Below are 23,342 nucleotides of genomic sequence, written 5' to 3'. Positions count from 1 at the left end.
CTTGGTCACTATATATTGAGATCTGTTGCTTCTTTGAGGAATAAAAAAAAAAAAAATTCACCAAAATGGAACAGATTCAAGATTGCATTACAAATTAAATTAGAATGCCCTTAAATAGGTTCACTGCAAGTCTGTTTCACTATACCTCATTTTCATTAACTTAGTGGAAGTGGTTTTCCAGAGTTAGCATCTCATCAATAATCTATAACATCTCTAAGACAATTGAATATGTATGTTTTATTTTTATAAGCCTGTCACATCAAGGATTCTTTAGAGCTCAATAAAAATATATATGTGTGTGTGAATATATATTTTCCAACCAATGCACAAGAATCAGAAATTAGTCTCTTATCTGTAAGTGGCAAATTTTACGTTCAAAACTAGCTGTCAAAACCTATTCACGAATGAGTTCTCTTTCTCCTGGTAGAAGAGTTTTTTGGGAGAAATTCTTAAAGTACATCAGACAGAGATACAAAGGGGTCTTGAATAAAGGGCACATTGTGAATACAGCAGTTTGAAAAGAATTTCACACCTTAATTGGGGGGGGACTTATCTTTTCGCAAGACTCCCGGACTTAAACAACACTGAAGAGTTCAAGTGTTCATTTTACCAGCTCATCTGCCATTCCTTGTCTCTAAAATGCAAGGCCAGTAATAGCTGATAGGACACATTTCCTGTGAAATGAAAATCACTAGACAGGAAATACATTTATCATAATAATTTCCTAGAATCATCTAGTTCCCTGTGTCCATTAAAAGAACGTCTGAATACTGACAGAGTTTCAGAGAAGAACAATGAAACAATCACTATAATATCTGATATATGGCTTCATAGGAACCAGGGCTACACTTCATTCACTTTGATCTTTTATGTGTCTTTTCTCTTTTTTTGTTATAGTTCATATCGCTGGCATGGACTCATGAGCCAATCTTTTCCAAATTAGGTTACTACCAAAATTTACAAAGTTGACATGAAGATTACATTGTATTTACAAAGAACTTGGCACTTAACAGAATAAATTATTGACTTTTTTTTTTAAATCCATCTCAGGGCACCCATGGTTCAGGCAAATGGGAAAGCCTGACACCTTATTATATATTATGCTACATTAACATGAATAAATAGGTTTCCAGCTGGTAAATCTTCCACAGTGCTGTCCTTGTTGCTGAAAACTAGTACCTTCCATTTCTAATCCATATGGAGTGTAGAGTATCAGTCCAGAGAGAGCAAAGGTTGCATGTTTTCTTCCTCGTTTTTATCCATGCGTTTTAGTACTGTAGGATCCACTACTGACTGGGATCTGCAAAGGATAAAGCCAATGTCAGAGAGTTATTACCAAATAATCACTCTTGACATTCTCTTCTCTGTCTTTTCTTCATTATTACTCTCCCTTGGATGCGGGATTATCTTCCCCTACATCAAGGAATTTATGAATTGAGAATACTGCACATTCAGAGAGAGAAACACTTATGGGGGTGTTTTACATAAGAGTAAGGAAACAATCCTTTCTGGCCTCTAAATAAAATAGTGAACAGCAAAGGACTCTAAATAGACCATAACAGGTTTAAGTGCTCCTCTTCACCATGGAACAGGATTCTCTGAGATACTGAATTCCTAATAAGAGGACAAATGTGTCCCCCCTTACAAGAAAAAAAAAAAAATCTCCAAATGGAGAAAATATTGCACCAAAATCATTGTTATGAGAAAACAGAAATAATAGGAGACTTGATTTCTTTCTTAAAGGGCTCTACAGAACAAATTCAATATAAATGCCCATTTTTCTCTAACCATCATTTTATATTTGAATGATCACATTACGAAAAAATCCAAAGTCGAATGTGATTTTTGTTAAATTTCTAACTAGGACATCCAAATAAAATCAATCACTTAAAGCACAATAAAAATTAAAAAAGAAATAGAAAAAAATCAATCTTAATTTGAAAGTTTCATAAAATGTTTGAAGTCTCTTAAAAGAGTAAGATTCCCTCTTCTTCAGGCAGCAACACCTTATAATTAAGAAAGCAAATAATTTGAAACCCTCTTACACATTCCCTTGATAGCAGGTGGGGATCATATCTCAATTCATCATTAGGAAACAACATGAAACCAAGAAGGAGGAAAGTCAATGAGACATGCTACTGTTGTGGCAGGAAACTACCGTCTTAATAGCTGTAGCATTAAGGAAGCAGCTGCCCTTTTAAAATTCTTCTCAGTAATGAATTTTTCCCCTGCTGCTGCATTCCAGCCAATAGGCTATAGCTGTGGCAATATGCCTCTTAGCAGACCTCATTAACTTTCAAAAAGAAAGACTATAAGCTAACATACAACTGCACATGCTAATGAAAAAGAACAGCAACAGAACTAATTATTAAAGCAAAAATAATTACAGGGTTAACTGATAAACTGACTCCTTTATTTAAATAAGCTCAAGTTTGTTTCTAAGAAAAGGAATGAAAATGAAGGTGGGAGCATAAAAAAGGCACAGGTTTTATTTCCTAAGTCATTTTCACGAATTTATCTCAATATTAAATAGGTAATTAGATGCCTACCTCAGAAAGGTGACTGACTAGAGCAGAGTCAGAGAAAGAGAGAGATGGAGGAAAGGAAGAGAAGGAGGACAAGGAGGAGAACAAGGATGACAAGGAGAGAGAGAAGAGAGATTTTGCATCACTTTAAGTGCAACAAACATAATTATCTTAGGAAAAAGTACATGAATAAATAGATTTATATTTTAAGGAAGTGCATAACTGCACAAAATACTTAGTGAACAGATCTTTATTTATTTATTTTCAATAAGATTCACCTAAGAAAATTAGTTTCCCAAGCTGAATCCATGCTAAAATAGAGAGAGGTTTATTCAAAGTTCCGGACTAAAGAATTAGCCTGACAACTGGTACCCACTAAACTGTAAGCTCCGTGAGCAGGGATTCTCTGTCAGTGTCTCTCCTTACTGTAAACACAATGTGTATCACAGGATCTAGTAAACAACAGGATCTCAGTATGCAAGTCTATATCTAAATACTTAACTTCCATCCAATAAATAATTTCTATACTGAAAGAACTTTAATATTAAGCATTGGGAGTGAAAAGTAATGAGGACAATGGAGAAAGCAATTGTCTGCAGAAATATATACGAAATGTCGAGGTATATAATAATAACATTCAATAAGTATACATCAAAGCTCTTCAGACAGCACAAGATACACAATTTAAGGATTTGCTCTAGTATTTTATTAAAGTGTGCGCACGTACACACACACACACTCATTTAAGTCCTTTGACTATTTCTTAAAAAATATTATTAGAAACTATGTGAATTTTAACAAAACATTTTAAATAACAGAGCACTATTCAACCTGGGATTGAATTCTTAGTTTGCTTTTATCATGTACTACAGATATCAGCATTGTCAGGCGATGAATGTTGATTAGATATGTAGACCATTCCTTAATAAAACAAGCCAGGTAGAAATAGTCTCAAATTAAGGTTTTTTGGTATTTACTTGAACTAAATGTACTGTCATGCGAGTCCAGATTTTTTTTTTTTAATCTCTTATACTACAGAACAGGATTATTTCTGCAGGGTCCCCACTGTTAATGAATTGGTCTGTTCTAGATGCAATAGCGGGAGTTGTTAATACATATCAGCAGTCTCCATGCAGGCCCTACTGTCTGTGCAATGAATAATATTCTTTCTTGAAAACCAATAATTTAAGGTTAGTTATCACTATTAGTTTATTCATTTATTATACATCTACAATATTCTGTTACACTATAGTGGCTAAGAGACCAGATTTTGGACAGAGCTGGATTCCATTTTTGGTTCTGCTATTTACTAGCCCTGGGACCCTGGGAAGGTGATTTAAACTTCCTAGCATTTTGCTTCTTTATCTGTAAAATGAAAAAAATAACACCTCATACAGATGTAGTGAGAATCAAATGCAATACTGTGTTATAAAGCCCAGCACAAATTCTGACACAAGGCAATTGGGAGTGGTTGGGGAAACAGACTGTGGAAAATCACTGCTTATGTTCCAATATTGGCATTGGTACTCTGTAGCTATGTGTCCTGGCGTCTTCAAAATAAAATGGAGATAGTACTACTTACCTTCTCTGTGTTCTGGCATCTTCATAAATAAAATGGAGATAGTACTACTTCATTAGATGTTTTGAGAAGCAAATGAGTCAATATGTACAAAGCACTTAGAGTAGTGTTTGGCATATAGTAACAATAAACATTTAATATTATTCAATAAAATCAGAAGGTCATATCACCATAGCAATGTTAGTATTGTTGTTCATTGCTGCTGTTATGTGCCAGGAACTATCCTGGGCACTGGAGATATGTCGGAAGACTCCCAGCATCTGGAGAACTTTGTCTCTTTTCACTTAATTATATCATCCCTCTACAAATTTACACAAAGGGTCAAGTTCTTCAAGTAAAACTTGCCCAAAAGAAAAATTACCCACACCTCTTTGCTGGAGAAATGATTTCTCAATCTATGCATAATATAAAACATAAAAGGAAATGGGGAGCAGGGTAGAACCTAAAACAATCTTCTCCCATCCTCCATCCTTGGGAGATGCCATTCCCTGACAGAGAAGAGAATCAAGTGAAACAACTCTCTTAATCTTTTCCTTCAGGACGTTTCAAATACAACCATAAAAACTTCATATGATACAAATCCTACACCAAACAAAGGATGTCTGAACTCCTAATCAGCCCATGTCAGGGGAAGCAAGAACCTCAGAGTTGGAGAAGTCGGTGTGTGTGCATCAACCCTGTAGGGGAGTACTGGCCTAATTAATTGGAGAAGAGAATTCTGATCCAAAAAAGACTTTCAAAGGTGTATACACTGAGCCAAATCTAACAAGTGTTAATCAATTAAAGTAATGTGCTTGGAGCAAAAAGCTAAACAAAGAAATAGAGACTCAGGAAGACATGGATTTATATGTAAAAGAGACTCAATAGTTTTAGGGTGTTCAATATGAATCAGCAATGTGCTTTGGCTGCCTGAACAGTAACAGTGACAACAACAACAGGAACCAAAAGAAACCAAGGAGGTCTATGCTCAAAGACAGAACTGAGGAACCTAAATGCAAGTAGTGATATGAGGGTCAGATGACATCTATTCAGTTATGAACACTGCAATTGAAAGGGGCCACTGACTGACTTCACAGCACTCCATTCATTCAACTGATATTTAATGAGCCTCGCCCAAGTGTCAGGCCCTATACCAGGCACGGGGATTAAGAGAATAGGATATGCAAAACCATGGTCTCCAAGAAGCTTCCATTTGGGGTAGGCAATAAAAAATGAAATAAGATCAGTCATTTCACAGACTGATAATGCTATGCAGAAAATAGAGAGGGGTGATTGATAGGCAGTGTCTAGAATGGGTAGGCCAAAACCAAACCCACTGCCCTCGAGTCGATTCTGACTCATAGCGACCCTATAGGACAGACTAGGACTGCCTCCCCATAGAGTTTCCAAAGAGCGCCTGGTGGATTCGAACTGCTGACCTTCTGGTTAGCAGGTGTAGCTCTTAACCACTACACCACCAGGGTTTCCAAATGGGAAGATAGGTAGAGCTAATTAATACTTGATGGTTGATAAAGACCAAAGGACTGTTTGGAGAAGATGACTTTTGATAGGGGCCAGCCATTTGAAGATGCAGAAAGTAAGCATTCTAGCAGTGGTGAACCAATGCAAAAGCCCTTAAACAGTAATAAGTTGGAGAGGATGAAGAAGCAGAAAGTTGGCAATTGTGTTTTAGATATAGTAGAAGAGGAAGAGGGTGAGTTAGAAGGGGAAGGTAGGCAGGGTCAGAATACACAGCATCTTGTAAGCCATGATATGGAGTTGAATTTGTTAACTGTATAATCAGCAGTCATTAGAGCTTTTAAAGCAAAGAAGTGCAATCATCTGATATGCCTTTTTTTTTTTTTAATTTTAGACCATCATTGGATAATAAATGTGAGACAAGGGCAGGGTAAGAGTGGAGGGAAAGACACCAGCTTGGAGGTTGTCTTAGTTATCTACTGCTGCTATAACAGAAATACCACAAGTGGATGGCTTTAACAAAGAGAAATTTATTTCTTCACAGTAAAGAAGGCTAAAAGTTCAAATTCAGGGCGTCAGCTCCAGGGGAAGGCTTTCTCTGTTGGCCTTCTCATCAATGTGCCCCTGGACCAGGAACTTCTCCTGCTTAGGGACCCCAGGTCCAAAGGACACGCTCTGTTCCTGGCACTGCTTTCTTGGTGGTATGAGGTCTCCAACTCTCTGCTTGGTTCCCTTTCCTTTTTATCTCTTGAGAGATAAAAGGTGGTGCAGACCACACCCCAGGGAAACTCCCTGGACATTGGATCAGGATGTGACCTGGGTAAGGGCGTTACAATCCTAACCTAATCCTCTTTAACATAAAATTACAATTATGAAATGAAGGACAGCCAAAAATACTGTGAATCACAGCCTAACCAAGTTGACACATATTTTGGGGGGACACAATTCAATCCATGTCAGAGGTGTTGGGGAAAGTGAAGGCGAGTAGGGTGCAACTGATGGTGGTGTGCCTGAGGCTGTAGGGGATACGGAGATAAATGAGCTCAAAGGAGGGGACGACAGTAGTAAACATGTCACACAAATAGTAGTTCAAAAAAGTTCACACTATTAGCTGACAAAGGAGAAGGCTATAGGGACACCTATCACAGCAGTCTCCAAATACTTGCATAGCTCAGCTCCAGAGTGAGGGAGCTCTGTACCATACTTCCATGGAAAGAAAATAGGGTTATATCAACAAGTACAGAAGACTCTATACATCATGGATTGCAACTCCTGTTCCACCATATACTATGTGATTTCGGGAATAAAATATTCCTGTTAAAAAGGGTTGCTGTGATGATTAACTAAATTAATGTAAAAACAAACAAACAAAAACAAAAGGTGCCCAGTGCCTGACTCCTGGTAAGAACTTAAAAAATAGTAGGTACGATTGTTACAACTATTATTATTTGGATTATTATTATTGTTATTAGAAGGAAGCCATTATTAAGCAGTTGCTTTTAACTATTTTGGAAACACTGGCGGCATTGTAGTGAAGAGCTATGGTTACTAACGAAAAGGTCAGCAGTTCAAATCCACCAGGTGCTCCTTGGAAACCCTATGGGGCAGTTCTACTCTGTCCTATAGGGTCACTATGAGTCGGAATAGACTCAAAGGCAATGGGTTTGGTTTTTTGGTTTAACTATTTTTGCTTTAGAAAACATCTTGATAGTTTGTTAAAATGCCTTCTCTCTAGAAAAATGCACAGAATATACTTATATTCACAGACATACACTTGCAACTTTGCATACAATTTTAAGAACTTAACAGAATCTCTTGAGAGTTCATCAAAAAACCCCTCATGTTAGGAGACCATGGGTCTCAAGTTAAGGGCTCCTGCTCTAAGAGAAGGGTGTCTAGTAGCCTAGGCTTGTTTCAAACATAAACTTGTTGATAGAGAAGTTGAAGAATGGAATGTGTATCTGGGCTTTCCCTTCTCTCTGACGAGTTGTGCAGCATCCTGGGCAAGGGAACTCATCAGACACACACTAACAACAGCAACATCATCAGCATCAGAAGCAGCCACAAAACAGGGCAGTTTCGAAGAACAGGGGTGCCAAGCCGTGCGTCAGAGCCATGATCAAAGATGGATGTTGCACGGTTTTCAGGAGAGTGCTTGGTATGACATGTGAGATGCCCTTGGGACTTCCCTGAGCTAGGTGAGAAGAAATTTGAGGGGGCTCTGGTTCCTGCATTTCTGTGGATGGAAAACAAATCATAAAAATAATATTTGTTAGTGTTAATGAGGCTTGGAAATCCTGTAGATTAGACTTCTTGTTTGTTATAGAATCCAAATCCAGAACTAGAATGCAAACCAGGGACCAGTTATGCATTTGTGTATCTGACACCCCACCTCCATCACCGCTAGACTGAATGACACATTCCAATCTACACTGGATCCAAAACCACCTAAAAACTGCCGATTATAAAGCACTTGTTCAATAAATATGCATTTATTGAAAGAAAATAAGCATAAAAATAACCTGAGGATTAAAGCGGAGAGTCAGACTATGACTCACCAATGAATTTTATAAAGATTAAAGCTGTAGGGAAAGAGAACATTTTGCCCCAAGAATGGTCAGACATTTGAACAGAGACTTGGCAGAGATACTGAAAAGGGAACATAAGCTTTGAATGTAGTGCTTTGGATTGACCAGTGTGTGTGTGACAGAGAGAGAGTGCTCGCCATAAATCCCTTTCTTCAAAGAAAATCCTACACTGAAGTCCAAAAAATTGCTCAGATAAAAGCAGAGTTGTTATTACACTGGAGATGGGTACTTTTCTCTTCCCACTTGCTCTTCCAGAGGTGCCTACCAGAATCCTTGGCTCCTCAGGAAAAAGTTTGAAAAAAAACATGAGATTTGGTAATTTCTAAGGACTCTGCTAGATTGTAAATTTGGAACAACACTGACACGAGGTTACCTCAGATGACTTTATCACTGACTCATACTTCTTAGACATCATGGAGGTATAAAAAGCTTTAAAATCCCACCAAACATCAATTTCAGAAAAATATAAAACCTGGATTTAGACTCAGTATGCACCCCCCCCCATTCCACCCCCAGTGCATTTCCCAATCTATTCCAGTATACCTCTTCATAGACTTGGGAGAGAGCTCCTTTTCTACTTCCTTCACAGGCATGCTGTAGGAGTCCACGTTGTATTCACTGTCATCATCATACTCATGGTCTAGCAGCGTTCTTGCCCATGTGCCCATGTCATAAGGGGGCAGCATTCCTCCGAACTCAGAGGGCAGGATCTCAGGATGAATTAGTTGGTGTAGACTGTTCAGGTTGTTACCATGCAAAAATATCTAGAAATGCAAGAAAATGGGTGGGAGAAACACACAGAAAAGAATAAACACTATTCAGATGCTGGGAAAGAGGGATGAGGGTAGGAGCAAATACAAGATTTTCCCACATCCGTTAAAATATTTATGTTCTCATCCACTCTATGATACAGGCATGGCTGGTACTATTATTCTAATATTTCATATAAGAAAACTGAGGATCAAGGATTCTATGTAGTCTCTAGACAGTCAAGATACTCACTGGGTTAAAGGGCTGGAACCAGAAATTTAGTTTTCTGATTCATAATGAGGGGCATAAGGAGAAAAAGAGGTGCATGTTGATCTGTGCATCATGGTGGTATTAGTTGTGTAAACTTAATTATGTGCATAATAAATGCTGTTAAAACAGATCCTTCTCTTAAGAGACTCATCAATTACGGAGCTTATTCAAGTTGTTAAGCCCAAAACTGTCACCAGTATGGCTTTCTCTTTATCACCAATAAAAATAAAAATACTGTAACCACTAAATTACTGTTTTATAATTCAAAGTGTGTGGTATAAACAAAAGAAGGAAATTAGCATCGTCATCATGAAAGGTTGAGTGACGGGTCATGTCCCAAAGGACTTACGTTCTGTAATGTTGCCAGAATCTCCTCTACTAGAGATATCCATGCTTATTGTCCAAATGGAAAATAGGATAGTAGATTTAAAATGTAAAACTATATTGGTATTATCAGCTATACAGAGCTTTTTTATCGTTGTATAAATATAGAAAACAAAACACTAGTCAACTCAACATTTTTCACCTATACATTCAGTGAGATGAATTATATCAATCATGCTTTACGAATGTCACCAATATCCTTTGTCAAATTTTCCATTCTCATAAACAAAAACTCAACGCTTCCTGAACAATAATTTCACATATTCCCCCTCCCAACCACCCGTGGTATCCACAGTTAAACCCTGATCTCTATATATTTACCTATCCTAGGTACTTCATATTAGTGAGACCATACAATATTTATCCTTTTGTGACTGACTTACTTCATTCAGCATTATGTTTTCAAGGGTCATCCATGTTGTGGCATATATCAGGACTTAATTTTTCTTTATGGCAGAGCAATATTCCATTGTATGTATATGCCACATTTTGTTTATCCATTCATCTGTTGATGAGTATTTGGTTTGTTTCTACCTTTTGGCTATTGTGACTAGAGCTACAATGAACATCTGTGTATCTGTGTCTTCTTGTGTTGCTGCTTTCAAATCTCTTGGGAATATAGCTGAGAGTGGAATTGCTGGGTCATGTAGTAGCTGTTGGAGTCCTGGTGGCACAGTGGTTAAGAGCTATGGCTGCTATCCAAAAGGTTGGCAGGTCAAATCCACCAGCTGCTCTTTGGAAACCCTCTGGGATGGTTCTACGCTGTCCTATAGGGTCACTTGAGTTGGAATCGACTCCATGGCAATGGGTTTAGGTTTTTTGTTTTTTTTTTTTTTTGGTTTAGTAATAAGAGCATCTCCCAAGGTTTCCATTTTTTTTCTTTTGGTTTGAAGCCAATCTCTCATAATCCCCGAGAGCAGGGAAGAAGCACCTTGTGCAACATGCCACCAGTGCAGAAGCAGGAAGGTGTTCCTTTTGTGCTGCTCCTGTGGGACTGAACCAGGTAATAGAAAGGTGAATTCAGCTCAACCTAAGGAAGAACTTTCTAACAATTAAAGATAGACATCCATAGGAGATGTCTGTGTGACAAGCTTATAAATTCCCTTTCACTCAAGACACCAAAACTGAAGAAAGAAAACACATGGGTGCCTAAACTGAGAGCTTGGACAAGCTGCCCTTTGACACCCTTGGCAGATCTAAATGTCCCTGACTTCCCTTACGCCTTGTCTGCTGTTAAAAAAATGAAGGGCCAGGTTAAGGTGAAGCGTACAGATAAATGTTTTGTTTAGGTCAATGCTCCCTTTTGTGAACACTTACCTAATGCACTTCATGTGCAGCTACCACCCATCTGTCAGTGGAGACTTGCTGAACAGATTTCGGGAGAGTGTCCAGGCTAAGATGGACTAGAAAAAAGGCCAGTAAAACCCTGTGGATCACAAGGGTCTGATCTGCAGCCAATCACTGGGATGGTGCAGGGCCAGGCAGTGTTTTGTTCCGGTGTGCATGAGGTCATAAAGTCGCTGTTGGAGCCCTGGTGGTGCAGTGGTTAAGAGCTATGGCTGCTAACCAAAAGGTCAGGAGTTCAAATCCACCAGTCACTCCTTGGAAACTCTTTGGGTCAGCTCTACTCTGTCCTATAGGGTCGCTATGAGTCGGAATTGACTCTACAGCAACAGGTTTGGTTTTTTGTGTTTTATGGCAGCTGTACATAGAGCTTTTATTTTTTTTAAGTGGAGAATTATTCAAGACACATACTCAAAATCAAGATTTATTTCCCCATAAATGGCTACTCTTTTCCTCTTCTCTCAGTTCAATCTCAAAACTGCAGATCAGCCTCCTCTGGTAAGGCCTTGTTGCTATCTCAAATAAATTTATATAATATTAATTTAAGGACTATATGAGTGACTTAAAAATAATATCATACTTCAGGTTCAAGGTTTTATAATGCAAAGTGTGTGATGTAAATAAAAGAAGTTGATGAACAGACAAATACATTTGTCTTTGCTTTTTATAACTTTAGAATCTACTCAAATAAATGTATATAAAAAAAATAATCTACAACACCAAATGCAACGAGAGGGATGGGAGCCACCAATCAAAAAGTAGTTTTGACAAATTCTGGAAGAGTAAAAACAGATGAGACCAGTTCACTGGCCAAAATAAGTGGAGAAAATGACTGCCTGGAAAACAGGGCAGGAAGATGCCAGTCCGCTCCACAGAACATCATGGGCTCTAAGCTCAGAATGGGCAAGTTGCAGGGAGCAGTGGGGTTGAAAAGTGGGAGGTGGATTCAAGGCCTATGTACTTCACAGTTGCACACTCGACACCTCTATCAACCTTCCTGCCCTTATTTGCAGAGCGCAACAGCCAGAATTTATGCCCAGGAAAATATACACCACACCACACACACACACACACACAACTAACATACATCTCAGGTCTCTTCTCATAAGAAATGAAAAGAATTACCTTGGAAAAGTTAAGTTCTAGTAGTTAAAACCCTTATTTTATTAGGTATATAACCTTTATTTTACCAGATGTATTTCTTCATGTTGGAAACCTTCCCCATCAAGTGATGTGAGGATTATGGTAATAAACCCTGAGCGAAGGAAATGTAATCCTAGCACACCACATCCTGTCTCTTCTCTAACATTCTACTACTTCCTTCCTCAGTATCACTTTCAACTTATGGCTTTGCTTCCTCTTTCATGGACAAAACAGAGCAGCCAGATGAGACCCACCCACCAGCATCTGTGTTCATTTGCTTTGCCTTTGCTTCTAGTAAAATGGAAAGATAAACCCCACAAACGACAACCTCTCCACCTGTGCACTAGAATCCACTCTCTCTCCTACTCAGTTATATTTCTCAAGCAATTCTATCTTTCATGTTCTATTTTCTGCTCTCTGCTAGATCTTCCCCATCAGAGAACAAACACTGACATCACTCCCCACCCCATACACACATATAAAACCTTCCTTGGACCTACTTTTACCTCCAGCTGTTATCCTATTTCTCTTCTTTCCTTCCAAGCAAAAATCATCAAAGGAGTTGTCTATAGTTACTGTTCAAATATTCCTTTTCCATTTTTCCTAAATCTAATCCAAACAAACTTTGCCCTCACCTCAGTACAAAACTGTTCTTGTCTAAATCCTCCTCTTGCTAAATGGAGTGTTCCATTCCTAATTCTCATTTTTCTTGAACTCTCAGTAGCACTGAATACAGAAGATGACTGTCCTCATAGAAACATTTTCTATAACTGGCTTCCAAGATATTACAGACTCTTATTTCTCTCCTACCTTGCTAAGATTCTTCTTTTCAGTCTCTTTTGCTGCTTATTCTGCATCACCCCAACAGCTTAATTTTGGAGGGCTTCAGGCCTCAGTTCTTGGATTTAATTCCCTTCTCTAGCCATACTCACACCTTGGTAATTTTACTCAGTGTCGTGGATTTAAATAGTGTCTATATACACTGACAAATTTATAGCTTGAATCTAGAACTCTTACTTAAACTCTATATTGATATTTGCACACTCTTTTTGACATCTCCCTTTAAACGTTCAATTGGCACTTCACACTCAATGTGTCCAAAACTGAACTCTCAATCTTACTCCCAAAGTCTCCTCCTCCATATCCCCAGCATCAGTTAATGGTTTCACTACCTTCCAGCTTCTCAGGCCAAAAACCTTGGAGTCATCCTTAATTCCTGTCATGCTCTAACTTTTCAGCAAATTAGATGTATCAGATAAGGATGTATTTGATAAGGCAGTTAGATTGTAATTAGCCAACTGTTGAATTTTTGCTTTTATATGGTTCTTTGTTTTGTGGAATCCTTTATTAAAATTTTACAGTTGTTTTCTTCTTATATTTTTTTCTTTTCTACCATTTCATGGAGAAATCCCGGTCTTCTTCAACTCCTTTGTCTTAGAATACTTTATGATTCTAAGAATTATCCTGAATGATATTACTGTTTTTGACATTTATTTTCCTACATTGTTCCATTAAAGAGGTTATGCTAGGAGACCTGGAGTGGAACACAAAGAGCGGGATGCTTTTGAGAATTGGCAAGGAGTAGAAGAGAGGGCCTGCTATATTGAGGCAGAAGTGGAAATTTGCAGCAGTTAATAGAAAAACCTGCTCCCTGGCAATCCCTTGGGGAGTGGCAAGACCACCACCATGGGCTAGATGAAGAATACACTGATGGTGGGTTAGAGCCTAGCCTTTGGGTTACAGCTTCAGAAAAGATGTCCTTTTTTCACAGAGAGTTTGGGAGCAGAAGGAGACCTTACTTCAAGAAACTATGACTGTCTTGAAAAAAAGAGGATGTTTGAAGTCATCGCTGATGGACTGGAAGCTTACCTCAGCATAGAAGATTTAAGGTGCTGAAGAAGGAGTCCCTATAATGCCAAAGGGGAGATTTCCCACCAACCCTGTGTTTTGGAGACTCAAAGTCAGATTTAACTTAAGAAAATGAAGAATCACACATTTCTTGCATACCTGAATTTGTGGACAAAGATTTACTGAATACAGTAGATTTTCTTTTACCAGTCTTTCAGAATATAGATTTCTAGCATCTGAAGTATAAGGTATTTGAGTAATAATGTGGCACTGAATCACTTAGAACACTGGTACAGAAATATAATGGAAAGAATGGAAATATAATGGTTTTGCTTTGGGAATTGATTCGTGTAAATGGAAACTAAAGACTTTTTTAACGTACAATTACATTTTCATACGAAAATTTCCAGGTCATATAATTTTAATTAAAATAGTGACGTTCAGATATCTTCCTTCTATCTGGAATAATTCCAGCAATGCATCTTTCTAGGCATTGTCAAAATTAGCAAATTCAACCAAAGAATTGTCAAAAGAAGTGCATTACTATTTTTCTAGACGTAATCCTTATCATCCTTATCATTGTTTTTTCACCAAAGCTTTAAAAAAAAGTTGCCTCTGAGTCTTTTCTGACTCATGGAGACCCCATGTATATATGTCAGAGTAGGATGTAGCAAATAAGAACGTGCCAGATCCACAGGGTTTTCAGTCGCCGATTTTTTCAGAAGTAGATCACCAGGCCTTTCTTCCAAGGTGCCTCTACGTAGACTCAATCCTCCAACCTTTCAGTTAGAAGTTGAGTATGCTAACAGTTTGCACCCAGCGAGAGACTGCCAGCGGTGCATAAGCATGTCAAAATCACATCACATCACGGCATCCCTGTACTCAAAGCCCTTCAAGGACTTCCCATCTAACTCTGACTGAAATCCCAGATCCTTGCAACAGTGTACAGGCCCTCTATGATCTAGCCCACCACATTCCCTCCCCATCTTGTCCCCATTACCCTTCCCCATAGCTCACTCATTGCAGCTACACTGGCTTCCTTGATGTTGGTCAGGTATACACCAGGGTGCCCCTACCCAAGGACCTCTGCCTTTGCTATTCCTTCTGCCAGGAACTCCCTCTATATGCACATATCCAACTCTGCTATCTTTTAGCTGTGATCCTGAGGAAATTACTTAACCTTCTGTGCTTCATTTTCCCATCTATAAAATGAGAAAAATAACAATTCCTACCCCAAAACACTTTTGTAAGAATAAAATGAGTTAACATATATAAAATGCTTAGCACAGTGTGAATTCTAGAGTGAATACTACACAAGCACTTGCTAGTATAATTTGTCCTAAAAGCCCCAGCAGGTGTTTTGGATCACCTGCTCACCCCTTCATAAAACAAAGTTTGAAAGTGCTATTTGTGAGGTACTTCAATGCATTTTCAGAACTCTAAAACATGAATTAATTTTACTCTCAGTGGTAAAAATAATTCCTAATATAAATTGGTTATTTACAGAATTCTTCTCTCTAAACCACTGGAATGTTCTCAACAAATTCATATAAGATAAAATTTCTGTTCACTAATATTTGATATGGATACATAATAAAAGTTACACTTTCAAACCACAAGGAGGCTTCTACGAACAAGGTTTCCACAACACTGAAATACGTGAGGTGTCCCCTCAGTCACTGAGAAACATGAGAAAGTATCTTCCACATAGATTGAGAAGTAAGCATATTTTACTGTGGAATTAATCATTTGAAAATTGGATGCAGCATGGAGTGTCAAAAATAGCTTCACATTTTAAGCAAATCTGGACGATTTGGGCCCATATCTCAGCTCTACAATTCTACAGCTGTGTATATCAATATGCAAGTTACTTAGCCATCCGAAGATGCACTTCCCTCAGCTCTGAAATAGGAGCTAATTCTTACTACGTTTTCTTGCCAGACCTGCTGTGAGGGTTAAATGAGATAAAATGCCTTAAAATGCATTGTTAAAACCTGTATTATTAACAATAATGACAAAATGTGTTCAGTACTTACCATTTGGCATGCACTGTACTAAATGCTTGAATAAACTATTACCTAATTCTCAGGAAAATTATTTTTTATATTTTATGTTTGTCTTCTTTTTTAGATGAAACTGATCTAAAATGTTAAAATTTCTATACATTAACATTATTTCCAAAAAACATGATTAATCATGACAGTAATTACAAAATTATATTAGATACCACAAAATTCACTCTATGCTATGTAACGCACATTTTGAAATAAGTCACTCCCATTTATCAACATACAAAAATTTTAAATTTTGTCTAGACCTTACTTGAAGCGAAGCTCACCAGTAACAATATAGTAATGTGGCATAAAGGAGTTTGGGTTTTTTTGGCCTTTAAACTGAGGCTTTATATATAAAGGACGTGTTAAAGTGTCTTCCCTTTTGTAAGAAAGCAAAAGAGCTAGTTTGTAAATGTTCGTTTCACAGATACACTTTTCAGAATTAATCACAAGATTAAGACTTTTAAAATGGCTTTTATGTTTAACATTTGTATACAATACACTAGCCCATTTCACTATAGTCAGTATTATACAGGCAGTATGTGTCATGATTCATAGAATGGAAGAGTGGAAACGATAGTAAAAAAAAGAAGACAAATACCCTTTTCCGAGTCTTCTCCTTCAGGAAAGGCCGGATCACGGTGTACAAGGCATGGATATACCACGGTTGATTGACAAAATGAATTCCTCCAAATCGTGCTGGGAAACTATCCTAGGGTAACACAGAGAAAGAAAAAAATTGAGACATTCTTTAATACATTGAGAAGATTTAGGGAAGGCCATATGGTATATAAGCTCTTCATTCTACACACTTAACTGAGATTATCTGTATACTTATGGAAAAGAAGAAAACAGTAAAAAAAAAAACTTTATCACACCAAACCCTGTAACTTTCATATAGTAACTGTACAATGTACAATAGCAAATTCTTCCCAAGAATAGGCTGTTGATAAGAATTTCAGCATTTTTATAAATGCCTTATTTTAAGCCAGCAAACTACTAACAGCCAGTCACTGCAGGCCAAAAAAAAAAAATCAAACCCATTGACACCAAGTCGATTCTGACTCAGAGTGACCCTTAGGACAAAGTAGAACTTCCCCATAGAGTTTCCAAGGAGCGCCTGGTGGATTCCAACTGCTGACCTTTTGGCTAGCAGCCATAGTACTTAACTAACCACTATGCAACCAGGGTTTCCCACTGTAGGCCAAGAAATGTAAACAAATGTCATTAGATATTTGCCAAACAATCTTTGTTACAGAAAATATTTTATGTCAATTATTTACGCTGTTGTTAGGTGCCATTGAGTTGGTTCCAACTCATAGTGACCCTGTGCATAACAGAACGGAACACTGCCCAGTCCTGCACCATCCTCACATTCTTTGCTATGCTTGAGCCCATCGTTGCAGCCACTGCATCGGTTCATCTCGTTGAGGGTCTTCCTCCTTTTCTCTGGCCATCCTCACTTCTAAGGAGCATTCTCTGGCCATCTTCACTTCTAAGGAGCATTCTGGCTGCACTTCTTTCAAAACAGATTTGTGTGTTCTCCTGGCAGTCCATGGTATATTCAATATTCTTCGCCAACTTCATAATTCAAAGGCATCAATTCTTCTTCAGTCTTCCTTTTTCATTGTCCAGCTTTCACACGCATATGAGGTGATCTAAAATACTCTGGCCTGGGTCAGGTAAATCTTAGTCTTCAAAGTGCATCTTTGCTTTTTAACACTTTAAAGAGGTCTTTTGCAGCAGATTTGCCGAAGGCAATATGCCATTTGATTTCTTGACTGCTGCTTCCATGGGTGTTGATTGTGGATCCAAGTAAGATGAAATCCTTGACAACTTCAATCTTCAGTTATTTATATTTACATTAAATATATTTGAATTAAAATGTCTGATTAGATTGCAATGTCATCATTTGTAATGTGAGAACTGTCAGATATAAAAATGGACTTGATTGTCTTTCTTACCATTTTACTAATTTCATTACAAACATTCTCTTTCCTTATTTTGACTACCAAAAAAAACGAAACATACTTAAGCAAAATAAAAACTTAAGAGTTGTATTGTAAGAAGTATAGGGATGCATTTCTCTAGGTTAAATAAAAGTCAAAATCCTTGGAACTTACAGTAATAAAATGGGACTGTAATAAAGCCAGGCTCTTCTTCAGGAAGGACTCAACCTCGTGTAAGGTTTGAACCCGATGTGATGCAGAGAGGTGTTTTCTTCCTATCATGAATGAATAGGTACATCCTTACCCCACTCCATAATATGAAGAGAATACTTAAGCCCAATGAATTACAATATTTTACACTTCACTTGAGTATACAATGGATTCCATATAAATGAGCCTGATTATTTGCTACTAACTCAAAATTCCACACAGGACTGACCATAAAGTCTTTTTTAAAAAAAGTAAACCAATAGATGAGTCTCTCAAGTGGCATCACAAATAGTTGACATTCTGCTGGATTCTACTTAGAACATGAAGAAAAACAAAAGTAAGTGAACTGAAAGAATTGTGTACATATTTTTTTTTAATTTACATTCTCATGAATGTGTTTCTCTGGTCAAAAACACATGTGGCATAAACTCATTACAGTATTTTTTTGAGGGAATACTTCTATAAGCATCAGTGAATTAGTGGTTTTGCACACTGATTTTCAGGGCTGAGCAACATATTTTGCAAAGCAAATTTTATGCCTGAGAATAGCACACTATAAAAAGACAATAGTACTTCAAAAAATAAATTAATTAGCGTAGCTAAAGGTAAAATGCGTCTCCTTTTAGGTCACTACCTCATTTTATAACTATGCAGATTCTCATTCTTCAAGAGGTTGTTACAATCATAGAAATGAATCATATGGAAACGCAGACATGGTATGGTTTTAAATTATGAAATATTTGCTGTTGTTACTATTTGCCATCGAGTCAATTCCAATTCATGAAATATTTATATAAACAAAATAAAACAAATAATGTATATAAGCAATAAAGACACTGTCAGACAAATACCCATGTACCCTCCATACATCTTAAGAAATAGAAGATGGTTGGTAAATTTGGGGTTCACTGTATTCATATTGTTTCCTCTTCCCCCACATTTCAAAATTTCATATTATCATTCTCTTTCCTGTTTTTATATTTTACTGTGTATACGTGTATCCCTAAAATATATTGTTGTTTTTTAAGTATTTAAACTTTACAAAAATGCTATCACAGTGTATGTATTCTCTGTTAACACGAAACATTGTTTTTGAGGTTCTTTGTTTTTGAGGTTTATAAGCATGCAGCTTCAGTTCGCTGGCACAGATACATATAGTAGTATATAGCACACCAAAATTAATTTCTGTTTTCTCCAGTCAATGCACGTTGTTTTCTAGGTTTTTTGTTTTTCTATTACCAGCACTGATGCTCTGAACACTCACCATTCTTAGACAACACTCTTGTGCATGTTCAAGTGTATTTGTAGGCTATTTATCTAAAAACAGAAAAGCTGAGTCACAGAGTATATGTATCTTCAACTTAAAAAACTGATTAGACATTGTGCTGGAAGTCCTAGCTAGAGCAATAAGGCAAGGAAAAGAAATAAAGGGCATACAAATTGGTAAGGAAGAAGTAAAACTGGCCCTATTTGCGGATGATATGATACAATACATAGACAACCCAAAAGGGTCCACAAGAAAACTACTGGAACTAACAGAAAGATTCAGTAGAGCAGCAGGATACAAGATGTTGCTGTTGTTAGGTGCTGCCAAGTCTATTCCAACTCATAGCGAGCCTACACACAACAGAACGAAACATTGCCGGATCCTGCGCCATCCTTACAATCATTGTTATGCTTGAGCTCATTGTTGCAGCCACTGTGTCAATCCACCTTGTTGAGGGTCTTCCTCTTTTCCACTGACCCTGTACTTTGCCAAGCATGATGTTCTTCTCCAGGGACTGAGCCCGCCTGTCAACATGTCCAAAGTATGTAAGATGCAGTCTCACCATCCTTGCTTCTAAGGAGCATTCTGTACTTCTTCCAAGACAGATTTGTTCATTCTTTTGGCAGTCCGTGGTATATTCAATACTCTTCGCCAATGCCTCAATTCAAAGGCGTCTGCTCTTCTTTGGTCTGCCTTATTCACTGTCCAGTTTTCACATGCATACGCTGCGATTGAAAATACCATGGCTTGGGTCAGGCTCACCTTAGTCTTCAAGGTGACATCTTTGCTTTTCAACACTTTAAAGAGGTCCTTTGCATACAAATATCAGTTGGATTCCTATACACCAATAAAGAAAACTATGAAAAGAAAATCAGGAAAACAATACCATTTATAAGAGACCCTAAAAAAGTAAAATACTTAGGAATAAATCTAACCAGGGATGTAAAATACCTATACAAAGAAAACTACAAAACACTACTACAAGAAACCAAAAGAGAGCTACATAAATGGGAAAATATACCATGCTCATGGATAGGTAGACTCAACATGGTGAAAATGCCAATTATACCCAAAGCAATCTACAAATACAATGCAACCCTAATCCGAATACCAACAGCATTCTTTAAAGATGTGGAAAAACTAATCATTAAAAAGGGAAGAGACCCTGGATAAGTAAAGCACTACTGAAAAAGAATAAAGCAGGAGGACTTGCACTACCTGACCTCAGGACCTATTGTACAGCTACAGTAGTCAAAACAGCCTGATATTGGTACAACGACAGACACATTGACCAATGGAACAGATTTGAGAACCTAGATGAGAACCATCCACCTACAGTCACCTGATCTTCAACAAAGGCCCAAAGCCCATCAAATGTGGAAAAGACAGTCTTTTTAACAAATGAGGCCGGCAAAACTGGATGTCCCTCTGCAAAGAATGAAACAGGACCCATACCTCACACCATAAATAAAAACTAGTTCAAAATGGATCAAAGATCTAAATATAAAACCAAAAACTATAAAGATCATAAAACTAAAAACAGGGTCAATGCTAGAGGCCCTAATACATGGCACAAACAGGATACAAACCATAACTGACAATACACAAATGCCAGAAGGTAAGCTAGATAAAGGGAGTCTTCTAAAAATTAAACATTTATGCTCATCAAAAGACTTCACCAAAGGAGTAAAAAGAGAATCTAGAGAATGGGAAAAAAAAATTGGCTATGACAAATCTGACAAAGGTCTAATCTCTAAAATCTACAGGAAAATCCAATGCCTCGACAACAAAAAGACAAATAATCCAGTTAAAAATGGTCAGAGGATATGAACAGACACTTCACCAAAGAAGACATTTGGGTGGATAACAGAAAAATGAGGAAATGCTCTTGATCACAAGTCATTAGAGAAATACAAATCAAAACTACAATGAGATACCACTTCACCCCGACATCACCGGCACGAATCAAAAAAACAGAAAATAACAAATGTTGAAGAGGTTGAGGAGAGATTGGAAGGAACTCTTACGCACTGCTGGTGGGAATGCAAAATGGTAGAACCATTTTGGAAATGGCACTTCCTTAGAAACTTAGAAATACCATATGATCCAGCAATCCCATTCCTAGGAATTAATAAGAGCTATCACAATTTTTTTTTTACCACAAGAAAAGACATATGTGCACTCATGTTCACTGCAGCATTATTCACAAAAGCAAAAATATGGAAAACCTAGATGCCCATCATCAGATGAATGGATAAACAAACTATGTACATACACATAATGAAATACTACACAATGATAAGGAACAGTGATGAAACTGTGAAGCATCTCACAACATGGATGCATCTGGAGGGCATTATGCTGAGTGAAATAAGTCAATCACAGAAGGGCAAATATTGTATGAGATCACTACAATAAAAACTCCTGAAAAGGTTTACACATAAAAATAAACAATCTTTGATGGTTACAAGGAAAGGGAGAGGTGAGGAGGGAAAAACTATAAATAGAGAATAGATAGGTGGTAACTTTGGTGAAGGGTAAGACAGTACATAATACTGGGGAAGCCAGTACAATGTGACCAAAGCAAGGTTATGGAAGCTCCATAAACACAACCAAACTCCCTTAGGGACTGAATTACTGGGCTGAAAACGGGGGACCATGGCATGGGAGACATCTAGCTCAACTGGCACAACATAGTTCATAAAGAAAATGTTCTATATCCTACTCTGGCGAGTAGCGTCTAGGGTCTTAAAAGCTTGTGAGTGGCCATCTAAGATACTCCACTGGTCTCACCCCATCTAGAGCCATGAAGAATGAAGAAAACCAAAGACACAAGGTAAAATTAGTCCAAAGGACTAAAAAAAAAAAAAAATTAATGGACCACAAATACCACAGGTTCCACTAGGCTAAGTCCAGAACAACTAGATGGTGCCTGACTACCACCACAGAGTGATCTGACAGGCACCACAATAGAGGGTCCCAGGCAGAGCTGAAAAAAAAATGTAGAGTAAAATACTAACTTACAAAAAAAAAAAAAAGACCGGACTTACTGGTTTGACAGAGGCTGGAGAAGCTCCGAGGGTATGGCCCCTGGACTCCATTTTAACTCAGTATGGAAGTCACTCCTGAGATTCACCCTTCAGCCAAACATTAGGCAGGCCCATAAAACAAAATGAGACTAAATGGGCACACTAGCCCAGTGACAAGGACAAGAAGGGAGGAAAGTTGATATCAGGGAGCCCAAGGTCAAGAAGGGGAGAGTGATGACATGTCGTGGGGGTGACAGCCAATGTCACAAAACCATATGTGTACTAACCGTTTAATGAGAAACTAATTTGCTCTCTAAATCTTCATCTAAAATACAATTTAAAAAAAAAAGAAGGAAAAAATTATAGCAATTATAGCAATTTATTTATTTTTTATACCCCATCTCCAGTAACGCATGAATGTTCCAGTTGTTCCACATTGTTGTTCTAATTTTTGCCAATTTAGTAGGTATAAAATAGCTTCTTGTGTGGCTTTGCTAGTTTCTTGGTCTTTGCTCATTTTGTCTAATTCCATCATTAATAACACTGTCTAATAACATAAATATTGCATACATAGTTTATTTCTGAGTCCTTGAGGGTTTGAACTTAGACTTTTTTCTCTCCGCAGACTTTGGCTCACGGCCTCTTGTTTACAGTGGACTCATATTTGGAAATTCTGAGAGCTGGCTTAAGGATGCCTTTCTCTAGGGAAGATCTGTAATACTGTAATAATTCCTGCTAGGTGCTACCAACCTGGGACAGCTTAAAATTAATTTCTAATCTTGGGGCTTCTCTCTGCACTGTATATTCAAATCTCAGACCCATATAAGACATTTGACCTCAGATTACCAAAAACTATCATCATCATCATCATTAATACAATGGTTACTTCTATCATTATATTTCCACTTGGATTTGGTGTGGCAGAGAGATTTTCTTGAAGGTTT

At 37.7% G+C, this 23,342-nt stretch overlaps 1 protein-coding gene across 1 annotated transcript in view; it reads right to left on the bottom strand.

Annotated features, from left to right (window-relative positions):
- Window positions 1–1,212: 1,212 nt before the first annotated feature.
- CLVS2 (clavesin 2) overlaps window positions 1,213–23,342 on the bottom strand; it is an 84,526-nt gene continuing 62,396 nt past the window's right edge. The window contains exons 3-5 of the mRNA XM_003404240.4: window positions 16,545–16,655; window positions 8,694–8,914; window positions 1,213–1,300 (exon numbers count right to left, since the gene is read on the bottom strand). Of these exons, the coding sequence (XP_003404288.1) occupies window positions 1,213–1,300; window positions 8,694–8,914; window positions 16,545–16,655 (420 nt within the window). The remainder of the gene's footprint in view (window positions 1,301–8,693; window positions 8,915–16,544; window positions 16,656–23,342) is intronic.

Source organism: Loxodonta africana, chromosome 1 (genome assembly GCF_030014295.1).
Source record: "Loxodonta africana isolate mLoxAfr1 chromosome 1, mLoxAfr1.hap2, whole genome shotgun sequence".
NCBI classification, from domain to species: domain Eukaryota; kingdom Metazoa; phylum Chordata; class Mammalia; order Proboscidea; family Elephantidae; genus Loxodonta; species Loxodonta africana.
This window is presented reverse-complemented; position numbering and strand designations above follow the sequence as displayed.